Here is a 16,195-nt window from a genome sequence, read left to right on the forward strand (position 1 = left end):
AACGCTTTGTTTTAATCAAGAATATCTTCTTAGAACCTGTCGTGTTTTTTTCCATTTCATTGCTTCTAAATATACTATTGTTTTTGCTTCACAAATGATATTTCTGAATCCATTCTTCATATTTTAATCCAACCTCATTTATTTATTTGTTTTTATTTTTTATTTAAGTCCAAGTTAGTTAACATGTAGTCTAATAATGATTTCATGAATAGAATTTAGTGATTCATCACTCACATGTAACACCCAGAGCTCATCCCAGCAAGTGCTCTCCTTAGAGTCCATCACCCATTTAGCCCATCCGCCTACCCAACATCCCTCCAGCAACCCTCAGTTTGTTTTCTGTATTTAAGAGTCTCTTATGGTTTGTTTCCCCTCTCTTTTTTTTAATTTTATTTTTGCTTCCCTTCCTCTATGTTCATCCCTTTTGTTTCTTAAATTCCACATATGAGTGAAATCATATGATATCTTTTTCTGACTTATTTCACTTAGATTTAATGCACTCTAGTTCTATCACATTGTTGCAAATGGCAAGATTTCATTCTTTTTGATCACCAAGTAATATTACAGTGTGTGTGTGTGTGTGTGTGTGTACACACACCACTTGTATGTGTATCTATGTATACCACATCTTCTTTATCCATTCATCAGTTGGTGGACATTTGGGCTCTTTTCATAATTTGGCTATTGTTGATAGTGCTGCTATAAACATTAGGGTGCATGTGCTCCTTAGAATCAGCACTTTTGTATCCTTTGGATAAATACCTAGCAGTGCAATTGTTAGGCTGTAGGGTAGTTCTATTTTCAACTTTTTGAGGAACCCCCATATTATTTTCCAGAGTGGCTGCACCAGTTTGCATTCCCGTCAGCAGTGCAAAAGAGTTCCCCTTTCTTAACATTCTCACCAACATTGGTTGTTTTCTGAGTTGTTAATGTTAGCCATTCTGACTGGTGTGAGGTGGCATCTCATTGTGGTTTTGATTTGTATTTCTCTGGTGATGAGTGATGTTGAGCATCTTTTCATGTGTCTGTTAGCCATTTGAATGTCTTCTTAAAACATTTTTTAACGTTGATTTATTTTTGAGAGAGACAGAGACAGAATGCAAGTGGGTTAGGGGCAGAGAGAGAGGGAGACACAGAAGCAGAAGCAGGCTCCAGGCTCTGAGCTGTCAGCACAGAGCCTGACGCGGGACTCGAACTCAAGAGCTGTGAGATCATAACCTGAGCCGAAGTCGGACGCTCAACCGACCAAGCCACCCAAGCGCCCCTGAATGTCTTGTTTGGAAAAGTGTCTACTCATGTCTTCTGCCCATGTCTTAACTGGATTATTTGTTTTTTTGGGGGGAGGGGTGTTGAGTTTGGTAATTTCTTTATAGATTTTGGATACTAACCCTTTACCTGATATGTCTTTTGCAAATAGCTTCTCCCATTCTGTCAGTTGCCTTATAGTTTTGCTGATTGTTTCCTTCACTGTGCAGAAGCTTTTTATCTTGATGAGGCACCAATAGTTCATTTTTGCTTTTGTTTCCCTTGCCTCTGAAGACATTTCAAGTAAGAAGTTGCTGTGGCTGAGGTCAAAGAATTTGCTGCCTGTGTTCTCCTCTAGGATTTTGATGGTTTCCTGTCTTAAATTTAGGTCTTTCATCCATTTGAGTTTATTTTTGTGTATGGTATAAGAAAGTGGTCCAGGTTCATTCTTCTGCACGTCTGTCCAGTTGTCCCAACACCATTTGCTGAAGAGACTTTTTTCCATTGGATATCCTTTCCTGTTTTGTCAAAGATTAGTTGGCCAGATATTTGTGGGTCCATTTCTGGATGCAAAAATTCCCAACAAGATATTACCAAACCATGTCCAATAATACATTAAAAGAATTATTCACCACAATAAAGTGGGATTTATTCCTGGGATTCAGGGCTGGTGCAGTATCCACAAATCAATCAATGTGATACATCACATTAATAAAAGAAAGGATAAGGACTACATGATCCTCTCAATAGATACAGAAAAAGCATTTGACAAGATAGAGCATCCTTTCTTGATAAAAACCCTCAAGAAAGTAGGGATAGAAGGAACATACATCAAGATCATAAAGGCCATAAATGAAAGACCCACAGCTAATATCACCCTCAATGGGGGGAAAGGGAGAGCTTTCCCCTAAGATCAGGAACATGACGAGGATGTCCATTCCCACCACTGTTATTCAACATAGTGTTGGAAGTCCTAGCCTCAGCAATCAAACAACAAAAAGAAACAAAAGGCATCCAAATTAGCAAGGAGGAAGTCAAACCTTCATTTTTCACAGACAACATGATACTCTACATGGAAAACCCAAAAGACTCCACCAAAAAACTTCTAGAACTGATTATATGAATTCAGCAAAGTTGTAGGATATAAAATCAACACACAAAAATCAGTTGCATTTATATACACCAATAATGAAGCAGCAGAAAGAGAAATCTAGGAATCAATCCCATTTACAGTTGCACCAAAACCCATAAAATACCTAGGAATAAACCTAAGAGGTAAAAGATCTATACATGAAAAACTAGAAAGCTTATGAAAGAAATTGAAGATGCAAAATAAATAGGAAAACATTCCATGCTCTTGAGTTGGAAGAACAGATATTATTAAATTGTCAATACTACCCAAAGCAATCAACATATTCAATGCAATCTCTATCAAAATAACATCAGCATTCTTCACAGAGGTAGAACAAACAATTCTAAAATTTGTACGGAACAAGAAAAGACCCCAAATATCCAAAGTATTATTGAAGAAAACCAAAGCTGGAGGCATCGCAGTTCCAGACTTCAAGCTGTATTACAAAGCTGTAATCATCAAGACAGTATGGTACTGGCACAAAAACAGACACATAGGTCAATGGAATAAAATATTGTTATACTTCTTAAGACAGCTTGGCAAGGTTTCCACTTACTATTCATTTTTGAGGTTCCAGGCACTTCAGTCCACAATGTGAACAGCACTTCTGTGACACTGGGCAATCATTATCCTGAAGGCACTTGGGTCTATCAAATGTGGAACACACCACAGGCTTGTGTGGGCAGAAACCTGATTTGGCTTTATGGGATAAAATAAGACACTTGATCTTGAAATACTTGATTATAGTTTCAGACAAAGTTGGGAGATTTGGGGAACCCTAAACAGGGCTTTCTTCTGATGAAGTCTCTTACCCTTCCCCCTAGAGTAACAATAGATTGTACAAGGCAGAGTATCAACTTTCTATGGCTAATAATTTGAGGAGTATCAAAAAGGCTTGACATCTCTGAGTTACAAAATCTGATAGGATTCCTGCTGGCCCTCAAAGAGCTAATGGATTTATTTGGGTTATCTGATCCCAGATTACCAGAGATAAAAGGAATATGGGAGAGCACCCAGAGCTTCCTTTTTAAATATAAACTTTACAAATTGAGGATCATGTAGGGAAAATGAGTTGTCTACGGCCATAATGAAAATGAGTAGAAGAGTTGAAGTCAGTTGAAACGACTTGGATTTCTTCCACCATACTGTGCTGTACCTCAAAAGGCTAACAATCTCTGGGACAAGACTATACTAACTCAGCACTACATGAAGGAGTGAGACCTAACCTCAGAAACTACAGAGTTCACTTCTGCCCCAACAACATTTTTCTGCCAATCATTACTCCAGCATACCTACAGGATGTGGATATGCTCTACGTGCTCTGAAGTTCTGTGCAGACATAAGGGCTTATTAGGAATGTACCTAATGGTTATCATTTTTTTTTGTACAAATAAGTGGGTATTGTCACCTGTCAGCCATTGAAGATGAGACTTAGAATAAATAAGTTCTCATGGGGAAAAATAGGAAGTGATACTATGCATGATTGTCTTTGAAGCCTAGCAAATAATTTTCCTGAGATCAGCACGACAACACAAGAGCAGTTATTGGGCATTAAAAAAGGAAAAGTTCCCAAGAGACGCCTAAGGTCAACTGAAGGGGTGTCTCCTATTCCATGGGACAACATGACATCCTTAGCATATGCCCCGGAGACTTTGGGAGGTATACCCCCAGTCCTCACCTGTCCAGGCCATGGCACAAACAAAGCCACACATGGATTCACAACATTTGTCCCTTTGGGGGCAATCGATGTCACTCTTACACAGAGATGAACATTCCATACGGTTCTTGAAAGGGAAGAGTGGGCAATGTCCTTTCTTGACTAAAACAAGAGCAGATGTGAGTTCTCTCAAACCCCAGCCCATCTCACTGTTTTAAACAGCTTTCCCTTCCCCTCCAAACTAGTATCTCTTTCTGTCACTTGGTTCACTCTACCCTGATGACCTCTGGTAGGCTGTGAAGGAATGTAATGCCTCACCATCTCATAGGATGTAGTAGAAAGAGAGTAAGGCTGGGTGTTTGAAGCCCCAGGTGAGAAGATGACTCCCCAGACCAGGGTGGCAGCTGTTGATGTGGTAAGAAGTGGTCAGATTCTGGATCTATTTTCAAGGTAGATCTAAAATGATTTCCTAATGCAATGGATGTGGATTGAGAAAGCGCAATGCTGATTCATCAAGAGTTACTTAGAAGTTTGTGTTGTTTTGTTTTGTTTTTTCAACCAAGCTGGAGAGAAGTATGGAAAGAGCAGGTTTGAGATGGGAGAGCAAAGATGAGTGGTTCTCAAACAAATGAAGTGTGAGATGTTTTTGAGATCCTGATGGAGGAGAAGACAAGGCAGTTGGAGTTTGGGAGTCAGATTCAGGCTGGAGATACAACTGTGTGAGTCACTAGGGTAGAGATGGTATTGAAATGAATTCTTTAGAATTTTGTTCATGTTTTCTGTTGTCCTTATCTGATTGCAAATTCTATGAGGGTAGGAGGTGCTTCCTTTCTCCTTCCCCTCCACCTTCTTCTTCTCTTTCCTTCTCTTTCTACCTCTTCTTCCTCTTCCTGTTCTCCTTCTCCTCCCTCTTCCTCTTCTTCCTCCTACTGCTTATCTTCCTCCTCCTCCTCTTTCTTCTCTTTCTCCTTCTTCTTCTTCTCCTCCTTCTCCCCTTTTTCCTCCTCCTCCTCGTCCTTCTTCTTCTTCCTCAGGTCAGATTCTAACAGACCATGGTGTGTTTGACTCTCAAAACTATTGTTAGGTTCTTTCTGAGGTCTAAACATAAATTTCCCCCAAACCAGCTCAAACCAATTTCCCTGGCCTCTTCTTCTGGTTTCTGAGAGAGAGCCAAGGTCTAGTTTATAGTGCCATAATTCCTTACAGCCTCCCACAAAGGGTCAGGCCACAAGGTTGCCTTGGCCATTCAGGCTCACTAGGCCTATAGAATTAAAATTTCAGATCTACCCCTGACCCACTGTGAATCCTTGGGCAACTAAATTTACCTCTCTGTTTTCTTGTCTGTAAAATGGAGGTGATGGTATACATTTCAGCCTGCATTGCAGAATCTGAGGTCAAAGTTCTAGTGCTGCTTTGTAAAGTCACACAGTGCTGTGCATTTTGAACATCAACGGCCACCACCTCAATTATTACCATTTAGCAAACCGGCACTATTGAACAGCCATCATGTCAAATATTTGTGTCCTGATCACATATAATCATACCAACAACTCAGCAATGACTTTTGTTATTCCAGTATTATGGGGGAGGGAACTGAAACTCAAACAGGTGAAGAAATTTGCAGTAAGTGGGAAAAGGGGGATTTTTATCTACATCATTTGTCACTTAAGCTCTGTAAGACATTGTCTCCCAACATTAATGCTAATGGTCATTATAGTAAGGAATTAATCCACAGCCCTCACCTTCACTCCACCCTATTCTTCACCTACTCCGTGCTCTATCCCTACTTCTTGGGAAACCAGAGCTGACCTGCTTATGTTTCATTTTTGAGTAAGTACTTAGGTAACACTCAACAGGTATGTGCACTATCTGTTTCCTGGCACAACAACTCCATCAGGTCAATATTATCATGACCCCCCCCCCCATTTTGTAGACAAGAAAACTGAAGCTCATGGAAATAGGAAACTGACCCAAGACCACCTGTTCAGTGAATGATTGAGCTAAGAGTTGAACAAAACATTTTAACCTTAAAGCCTGAGCATATGAATATTCTGATGTACTATTTCCAGTTACACTAGGCCCTCAGATGGCCAGGCATATAAGTCTTACCAATTAATGTGCAAGCCATTATGCAGTGTTCCTTGCTGATGAAGTTGTTAGCATTCCCATAGCAGCCTCCATAGGTAAAGGGTTTGCAGAGGTGATGTTTATTGTCAAAATACCAGTGCATGATATTACTGTTACAGTTTCCTTGCTCTGAGGGTAGCATGCAGGGTTCTGAGGGCAGGAAACAAAGAGGGAAGAACATAAAGGGTAGCAAAAACAAAGAAGGGTTCAGGCCCTCACCTTTGTGCAGTTCTTGGTATTAGATCCAAGTGATTAGGAGACCATCATCAATAAAATTTCTAGCCTAGCTCTACTACAAATACTCTATGTTGCATTGAATCTCTGAGCATCATTCACACCTTTCAAAAGACATAGTGAAAAGCATATGAGGTGCTTTGGAGCTGATCTTTCTTCTCTACTGCCTGAGCTTTGGGAGGACAAGACTTGTTCAATGACTCTATCCAAAGTGCCTAACAAAGTGCCTGGCACATAGATAGAATGAAACATCAAGAAGGAAAAAAAAAAAAACCAATCTCTCATGTTTGGAAATTGATCAGAGCTCACAGCTGAGCCATGGTGTGCCCCTGTCAGATATTAACCAGCTCACCAGACAGCTACATCAAACAAGGTCACTCTGGGACCATGATAAAGGGAGACCAAAAACAGTAATTGTGAAAGCCACAGAATACCCAACATCTATGAGTGATTTATGTTTCTCTACATTATGGCTTTATCCTCAGTCTAGCCTCCCTTCTCTGTAGATAAGATAACATGAGATAATCATAAAATTGCCCCACTTTCTGACAACACCCCATATAGACCAAATCCACCCCTGCAAATTACTCAGTCAAAGCCTCAATCCCATAGTAGATTCTTTCCAACAGCTTCTTACTGAGATCTCTCAGGTTGTCTATGGTGAACATTCTCCCTCACTGCAATGAGTAGTAAATCCAACTTGTTCAAATACATATGTGTTCCTGGTGGTCTTTGGCCAAAGGACACTAACAGTAGATATTTTTTGAGTGAATAAATGGATATCTATATCTATAATGCACAATTTCCTCTTATGAGATGCTCTATACTTTGAGTTACCAGAAAACCTCTTTGAAGGCCAAAGAGTCCAAAAATAAGACCAGCATCTAAGCTGACTGGGGTTTACATTTACCACAGTGGCAACAATAGCCTCTTGACACATAGGAAGCATACGACAAGTATTAGTTATTTGTGAATGCTTGAATGTTGAACCAAGAAGACTAACATCAATATTATCCAGTTGCCATCCACCATGCTTAGACTCATTGTTTGTACTTGAGGGTTGGAATATAATTAGAAAAAGAGAAAATCATGAGCCCTGGCCTCTTTGTCCTACCATTCAAGGGAATCATTCAGCAAGTTCTAGACGGGGCAGGAAGTAAGACACCTCAAAAGGCACCTGTGCCCTCAGCCCTGGTGCCACTACCTTGGAGTGGATCCATGCACTTCTTCCCACAGGCAAATGAGCAGCACTTCATCTGTTCCGCGCAGTGCCCATCAGTTTGGCACCAATCTGGAACTTTAGTTTCACAGGTGATCCTCTCATGGGGGCACACTCCTGGTTTCTCTGCAAGAGAACAGTGTCCACATTGACATCCCTTGAGAGTTTCAGCTCTCCCCCCCGCCATGGCAAAGGGGAATAGTGACATTCTCTCAGCCCTCTCCTCTACCTTCCATCCTCAGTGCTTGCTTTGCTTATCTTATGGGCTGGGTCTGCCTCTCACCACTTGTAGCTCATTCAGATTGATCTGAATCAGGAAACTGTGTTTCCTGGAAGAAGGAAAGGGAAGGGAAGCATCTCAGATTCTACAGCAGGGAGTTAAATAGGGACCAGGAGCCTTACCTTAAGTTTGGGAACTCCTCTCTCCTCTTAAAGCTTAATATTTTAATGTCTAATCCCTCTGCCTCCAGTATCTCAGTTGACAGGGAAATTAGTGAGGAGTGGTGTAAATATCATGGAAATAGGAATATTGTGGTCGCGATACCCGATTTGGGCCCCCGACTCCTTGTGAGCTCGAGAACAACCTGAGTTCCACTATGTAACTTCACAGTTATCTTTAAAGTGGGCAGGAATGGTGCAGCGAGAGGAGCACTATAAGACAGACCTGGCGTGGGAGCCTGACTCCAACACGACTAGCTAAGTTATCTTGGAGAAAAAAGTCTTCCTTCTGAGTCCTAAGCTTTCCACCTATAAAATGAGAATTTCAATCTCTTCCTTACAGTCTGCTTATAAGCATTAAGGAAGATGATGTCTGTAATGCACTCATCACAGTACCTGGCACGTGGGAACAGCGTGGCAGATATGGGATTGCTTCCTCCCTCTGTAGGGTTAAACATGGCTGCCTCATATCCGTCCCGGTAGGAGGCAGCATCTTAAAGTCGCACCCCCCCAGATTCCCATCCTCTGGTTATTGAATTAAACATGAATTTAGGTACTGCTGTGGAGAAATTTCATAGATGGGAGCAAAGTCCCAAGTTAATTGACCTTAAAATACAGAGATTATCTGAGTGGGCCAGACCGAAGCTGTCGAGTCCTTTAAAAAGGAGGGGTTTTCCCCTGATTAACAGAGAAGAGGTAAGAGAGATTCGAAGGGTGAGAGGAATCCAACAGGCTATTAGTAGCTTTGAGGATGGAAGAAGCTAATTGCCCTGGACTAAGGGTGGCCTCTGGAAGCGACCTCAGTAGTGCAAATGCTACAGCTAGTAAGCATGAACGAGGACCCTGGGTCCCAGATGGAAACTGCAGCTCTGGCTGACACCTGGATGTCAGCCTGGTGACAGCCTGAACAGAGACAGAACCTGAGCCAGACGCAACACACCAGACTTCTGAACTACAGGTAGTGTGTTACACAGCCAGAGACAAATGTCTCCTCACTAGTGTTGACTTTACCCAGGCCCACCTCTCTCCTGCATCTGGGGGCATTTAAACCTTTTTTGGGTTCTACACTTTAGCTCCTTCCCCCTCGGTCAGCTTCAGCTCCCACTTAGAATCCTCCTCCCTCCCAGCCAGCCTTCTCCAGCCACTTAGCTTGTCCATGTGGTCTCCCCTGAAGCACACAAACTGGGGATTCCTCTGCAGCTACTGGGAATTCTCCCCAAAGTTTGGGTCTTGTTCTCTGCTGTCATTACTTGACACATACTTCCCACAGACCACATCCATTCCCACGATGCTATCTGTGGTTCCTATGCCTCCCTCCTGACCTATCCCCACTTCCCAGCTAAGACACATATCCAAGCACCTGGCAACATACACCTGGGCATCTCATAAGACCTCTTTTCCCACATGTACAAAACTGAACTAGCATCTCCCTATGCCTTAGCAGTGCCTCCTTCTCTCTGCTCCCATCTTTATATTGGCATCAATATGCCCCCAGGCTATCGAGAGAACGCTGAGATTCACTCCTCCCTCTCTGTCACCCCAGCATCCTGTCAGACATGGACTCGGGTCAGTTCCTCCTCCTAATCTCTCTCCAAGTCCCATGGCTTCCCCTCTTGGCCACCACTTCCAAGAGAGCTCCCGACCTCCACCCATGTCTCTCTTCCACTTGTGCCACCTCCTCCTCACTGTCCTCTCACCTCAGGTCCTCCCCAGTGTCTGATTCACCTCCAAAAAATTAACTTGGAAAAGATACAAATGAGGCAAAGTTAAGGAAATAATTTGGGGGCTCCAGTCAGGGAAGGATTCAAAGGTTCCAGGGTGGGTGAGCAGGGCTAGTCCTCTGAAGCCACAGTAGAAGTTCCTTCATCCGACGTGAGTCCTTGCCTGCTGTCTGACCCTCAGTCCCAGGAAGGCCTCCTGAAGAAGGGGCAGCCGTAGCTTCCCTCGACCCACCTTTGACTCTTTTCATTGGCGATGAAGATGTCTCCTCCAAAAAGAGAGAGAGAAGCAGCAGGAGCACTACATTCCTTGGGGAGAAGGTGGAACTGTGGACAGGAAGGTGCCTGTGTGGGGTGACAAGAGGCGGGGGATTAGGCACAAGCCAGACGGAGATACAGAGGGTGTGCTGAGAGCCATGCAGATGGTCCACACTTCCCTCAGTTCACAGATGAGGAAATCAAGATACACGGTGGGGAAGGGGGTTGTCCGAGGTCACGTGGAGAGTACGGCAGGCCCTTCAAGCCCAGGACCCTCCTGTTGGCCCCACACTCTGTCCCGGCACTGGGCCATGTCCCACCGGGACCCTCGCCCATTGTGTCACTCCTACATGAGAGGTCACATATCAGTGATCACAGGGATTTGTCTGGAACAGTTGCAGGGCTGGTCTGCCCACTGTCATCCCCAGGGCAACCCCAGACACGAGAGAACACCTTTTTCTTGCTCCACTGATGGCAAGACACTGATGGTAGGAGACTTTCAGGAGGGCCTGAGATGTCCCATTGGGTCCAGGAGCAAGAAAGTCCCAGATGACCGAGGGTTAACCAAAGGATCCCTCATTTCCTTTCTGTTGTTATCCAAGCCTAGCTTCTGATACTCCTAGAGCACCTCATGAATAGACGACCCTCCCCCACTCACTCAATCCCATTTCCATATGTCTCTTCCTGGTCCTTATGTACTGTTTCATTTTGTGATGTGAAGAACTGAGAAGGCCATACAGTGTTACCTCTCAAACTAAGATGCGTTTTGAGGGGCACTTGTCTGGCTTAGTTGGCTGGGCATCTGACTCTTGATTTTGGCTCAGGTCCTGATTTCACTGTTTGTGAGATTGGTCCCCCGCTGTCTGCGGAGAGTATCCTGCTTGGGATTCTCCCTCTCCCCGCCTTTCTGCCCCTCCCCCACTCGTGGGTGCTCACTCTTTCTCTCTCTCTGTCTCTCTGAAAATAAATAAACTTAAACACATTAATATAATAAATACATAAATGCAATTTGAAAACAGCAAGAGAGGAGGGAGGCAGACAGGAAGAGAAAGAGAGACAGAGAACGTCATTATGCCCAGAATGCACCTATATTATTGGTGGAACTTCAGACCTTGCCAGGAGTCCTTTTCAGATCTCCTGAACCATGTTACGTGGCTGCCTAAGAGGAAAGACTTGTAGCAATTTATCGTTTCCCACCCCTGCCACCAGAATTCTAATCCTGTATCCTCTCTGAATGTTACAGCAATGCCTGGACTGTTCGGAATGGCAATTATGGCCCCAAACTCAGTGACAACTGGTTTTTGGTCCTGGCTTGGTAACTTACAGGTGTAGCTGTATGCGGATCCTCAGTTTCCTCATCGAGGAAATGGAAATGATACACCTACCTGGCAGCTTTGTTGTCACTGTGAGAGTTAGATGAGATTGTGTGAGATTCCTCCTGAGTGGTATGGAGTGGTCAAAAGCAGTGCTGGAGGTTGGACCCGAGTTCACACTGTGGATCCCCCACTTGCCAGCTATGTGGCCTTGGCTCAGCCACTGAACCTCACTGAGCCTCAGTTTTACTTTTCTTTCTTTCTTTCTTTCTTTCTTTCTTTCTTTCTTTCTTTCTTTCTTTCTTTCTTTCTTTCTTTATTGATTTTATTTTTAAGTCTCACCCAATGCTGGGCTTGAACTCACAAGCCTGAAATCAAGAGTCGCTCATTCTGCTGACCAAACCAGCCATGCGCCCCCAAGCCTTGGTTTTCTTTAAAGGAAATAGTAACACAACTACTTCTTACACATTAGAACAAATTGAAGTATGTGGAAAGCATGGTGACTGGCATATAGTGCTTAATATATTTTAGTCAATAAAAAAATAATTCACTGAATGAAAAAAAAAGTTATTACCTTTTCAGCTTTTGAGTGTCCTGTAACACTGTGTATATCATTGCTTTTATTCCCCCAAAAGATTAGCCAAGGCCCTCGGGTGCCTTAAATTCTCGTAATCAAATCACCCTTTTGGTGTGAAGTCTTACACCTGTTAACCCAGTCTTCGGAATTCATTGGTTAGATTAGCCTGTAGTCAGTTAGTAGGAATCAGAGCTCCCGGGGGGGGGGGGGGGGGGGGGCAGGGCGAGATGCAGACCAAAGGTTGCCAAATATAATACAGCACGTCCGGTTAGAATTTTTCATAGAAGTATATCCCATGAAATACAAGGACCATCGTTATACTAAAAATTATTTGGTGTTTATCATTCAAATTTAGTTGGTCAGCTTATATTGTTATTTGCTAAATCTGGCAACTTTATTTTTTTTTAATTTTTTTTTTAGTTTATTTATTTTTGAGACAGAGAGAGACAGAGCATGAATGGGGGAGGATCAGAGAGAGAGGGAGACACAGAATCTGAAACAGGCTCCAGGCTCTGGCTGTCAGCACAGAGCCCGACGCGGGGCTCGAACTCACGGACCGTGAGACCATTACCTGGGCCCAAGTCAGACGTTTAACCAACCGAGCCACCCAGGCGCCCCTAAATCTGGCAACTTTAAAACAGTGGATTCATTTTGATTTGAGGAGGATCTGTTTGGGCAAGAGACTACAAAACATGGGTCCTATGGGGAATGAGCAAATGCGTGTGGGGGACTTGCCCAGTGGCCCTAGGCAGCGGGACAGACGTGGGAGGCATGGGCACTAGGGTGCTGTAGCAACAGCAACGAACCAGGAACGAAGAGACTTTGAAGCCATGCCATTTGGGGCTCCTCCTATGTCAGTCTACCCATGTGAAAATGACGAGATTCGACTCAGTCAGTCCTGATCATGCTGGCGCACACGTACCCCTGAGGGCACAGGAAGGTTTTCCAGAGGGTACACAGGCACGGACAGATTTAAGGACATGATGTCCTGCTTCTCAAATTCCGCATTTACTTCTTCCTGAAGTTGGTCTGCCTGAGGAAGAGCCTGCAGTCTGCCTTTCTCCTTCTCTGTCTCGCACAAAGCCCCGTGCTGCTTCCAAAAAAGGAGGGGTAGGGACCATACTTCTTACCTATCTCTTGCATGTGTCCAAAGTGTAAAAACTGAGTTACAAACAAAGGAACACTTTGAGAGTGCATTTTCCTGAGGACGCTTCCCAAAGAGCAAAGCAAAAATGTGTGGGTAGGAAATACTAAGAGGTTGGTCAGTACCCTGTTTCACTCAGGTGACAAAGTCATAGTAAGTCGTTGTGCCTTTAGCTCCCTCTTCTAGAGTTAGAAATCCCAAGAGTGATGGCACATATCCACAGGGATGTGTATGAAAACATTAATTTCAATTGAAAAATGAAGTCAGCTGTATTGTGGGAGAAAGTGGCCTGATTTGGCCGATTGAGGACTGACTTTGCCAATTAGTTGATTTGTTTAACATTTTCCATAAATAGAGTTAAATCTGTTGGCATAAATTTTTTTTTAATGCTTATTTGTTTATTTTAAGAGACAGAGAGAGAGAGTGAGAGAGAGAGAGGGCCAGGGGTGGGGTGCAGAGAGAGGAGACAGAGAGAATCCCAGACAGGCTCTGCACTTATAGCTTGGAGCCTGACGTGGGACTCAATCCCACGAGACCATGGCCTGAGAGAGAATCAAGAGTGGGATGCTTAACTGAGCCACTAGCTGCTTCCCCCAACTTTAAAATGTATTTAAAGCATGCAATAAGATAAAAGCATTTTATAAAATATATATTATGGAAGGTCTATGGAAGCTAGTAGTATTCAAACTTTCCAGTGCTTACAGTGTATCAGATTAAACAATATGTCTACATAAAAGAGTAACAAGTCTAATTAATAATATTATTGATCATTTGGTAAATACTGGTAAAGCCTTTTTGGTAAACTTTCCAGAAATGGAGAAAGTCACGTGTGATTTGTGATCAGTATCCTAATTCCTAGGAAACAAATTCTTTTCAAGTATAAGGTTTCCAGTTCTATGCCTTGTAAACATAGAAAGGGGATTTAAGTAAGCTTATATGAATATTTAGATTAGATCATTAAAAATAGTTTTTTATTATAGAATATTACATGATTGGGGGGCAATGATCTGGAAGTTACAAGAACCACGTGACATACCTATAACAAAACTCCTTTTGTTCCCATGCACTTACATATCACCAAGAGATGCATTACCTATAGAATTTTGTTTATCAATAAAATTTTGCCAATCGATAATTTCAATGTATTTACTTATATGGTCACTATTATAATGTTATCGAAGTAACAAATGGAATGAAAAATCAGTCTGTAAGAAAACATTTTATTCCTAGAGTCTTATGGTCCCAGGAATTGAAAACTTTACATTTTAATCTATATACATGTGTTTATGGCATAGCAGTATGAAAAGGTCGTGATTAAAAGGCTTTTGAGCATAAGATTATATTACATTAGATTGTGAGTCTGTGGGGCAATAAGAATGGAAATACGAGTTCTACGAGAAGGAGAAGTGTTTTGAAATGTCCAACTCTTAAAGAAATGCTTTCCATATTTTTTTCCTCTTTGTTTTTTAAATTTTTAAAATTTTATTTTTTTAAATTTACATCCAAATTAGTTATCATATAGTACAACAATGATTTCAGGAGATTTTATATATATATACATATATATATATATATATGTATATATATATATATTTGATATGAAATTTATTGTCAAATTGGTTTCCATACAACACCCAGTGCTCATCCCAACAGTTGCCCTCCTCAATACCCGTCACCCACTTTCCCCTCCCTCCCACCCCCCATCAACCCTCAGTTTATTCTCAGTTTTTGAGAGTCTCTTATAGTTTGGCTCCCTCTCTCTCTAGCTTTTATTTCCCTTCCCCTCCCCCATATATATATATTTTTTTTAATTTTTTAATGTTTTATTTATTTTTGAGACAGGGAGAGACAGAGCATGAACAGGGGAGGGTCAGAGAGAGGGAGACATAGAATCCGAAACAGGCTCCAGGCTCTGAGCTGTCAGCACAGAGCCCGACGCGGGGCTCAAACCCATGGATCGGGAGATCATGACCTGAGCCGAAGTCGGCCGCTTAACCGACTGAGCCACCCAGGCGCCCCTCCCCCATATACTTTTTAAGTGGATGATTGTGGGTATCAAATTAGGATGGTATTTTGGCTCCAAAGGATTTGTTTTAAAAGTTATGCTGCGGGGCGCCTGGGTGGCTCAGTCGGTTAAGCGTCTGACTTCGGCTCAGGTCACGATCTCGCGGTCCGTGAGTTCGAGCCCCGCGTCAGGCTCTGGGCTGATGGCTCAGAGCCTGGAGCCTGCTTCTGATTCTGTGTCTCCCTCTCTCTCTGCCCCTCCCCCGTTCATGCTCTGTCTCTCTCTGTCTCAAAAATAAATAAACATTAACAAAAATTAAAATAAAATAAAATAAAAGTTATGTTGCAGTGTTTAAAATATTAACGTTCACAACATGTTTTCATAATGCATTTGAGATTCCCTCATGTTGTTGTGTGTTGTCTGGACCTTCTTGTTGCTGAGTTATGTTTCATCACATGGAGGCACCATGGGTTGTTTATCCATTCACTAGTTAACGCACACTTGGGTTGTTTCGAGTTAGTGGTGATTATGAATTAACTCCCTACAAACAGTTTCATACAGGTTTTTGTATGAGCATAAATTGCCATGTCTCTTGGGAAAGTACCAGGGAGTAGGATTGTTAGGTTGTGTGATAAGTATATGTTTACAAGAAGCCACCAAAATGCTTTGCAAAGTGTCTGTGCCATCTTGCATCTCCACTAGTGGTGCAGGAGATCTCCGCTTGCCTCACTTACTTGCTAGCATCTAAGATCGCAGATGTTGTATTTTAGTCGTTCTAATACATGTGTAGTGGTGCAATTGTGAGAAATTTTAAGAGATTAAGGCAATTTGCTTGAATTTCTGGGACCATAAGATTCTAAGTCACTTAAAACGATGGTGGGGATATTTTCCCTATTTCCCAGCTGTCCCTTTGACAACGTTCCAAACCCAGTGGGCTCCTCCTTTCTTGAGCCTGGGTAGTCAGAAGCTTCCCCAGAACCCCATCGTCGAACCTACCTCTTTGCCCAGCTTCCCCACATGGCAGAGGTTGCTCTTTGCAGTGAATGGAGGAGCGTTTTGCAACTGAAAGGTCCACAGGTGGTCAGGAGCTAGGGGAACAGTTGAATTTCCAGGTTACCATTTTCAGAA

The 16,195-nt window shown here is 42.7% G+C and overlaps 1 protein-coding gene and 1 long non-coding RNA gene across 2 annotated transcripts in view; one reads left to right on the forward strand and one right to left on the reverse strand.

Annotated features, from left to right (window-relative positions):
• Positions 1-16,195, forward strand: part of LOC132669427 (uncharacterized) — a 77,055-nt gene that overhangs the window by 30,490 nt on the left and 30,370 nt on the right. The window lies entirely within an intron of this gene.
• WFDC8 (WAP four-disulfide core domain 8) lies at positions 2,862-11,387 on the reverse strand. The gene is made up of 6 exons (XM_078443791.2): positions 11,353-11,387; positions 10,006-10,202; positions 7,600-7,740; positions 6,144-6,311; positions 4,056-4,196; positions 2,862-3,076 (listed from the first exon to the last, which is right to left on the reverse strand). Exons 1-6 carry the CDS (start codon positions 11,385-11,387, stop codon positions 2,937-2,939), a joined length of 822 nt encoding a protein of 273 aa, XP_078299917.2. The 3' UTR covers positions 2,862-2,936.

The sequence above is a fragment of the Panthera onca genome, chromosome A3 (genome assembly GCF_046562875.1).
Source record: "Panthera onca isolate mPanOnc1 chromosome A3, mPanOnc1 haplotype 2, whole genome shotgun sequence".
NCBI classification, from domain to species: domain Eukaryota; kingdom Metazoa; phylum Chordata; class Mammalia; order Carnivora; family Felidae; genus Panthera; species Panthera onca.

Bases quoted from the DNA above. Each gene is read 5' to 3' on its own strand.
- WFDC8 (XM_078443791.2), bottom strand. From the start codon at position 11,387: ATGAGGAAACTGAGGATCCGCATACAGCTACACCT. The intron at 4,197-6,143 runs GTAAGACTTATA...CTCTTGTTTTAG, and splicing joins AATGGCTTGCACATTAATTG to TCAAGAAAGGACATTGCCCA. The intron at 3,077-4,055 runs GTGAGGACTGGG...TATCCCATAAAG, and splicing joins TTGTGCCATGGCCTGGACAG to CCAAATCAGGTTTCTGCCCA.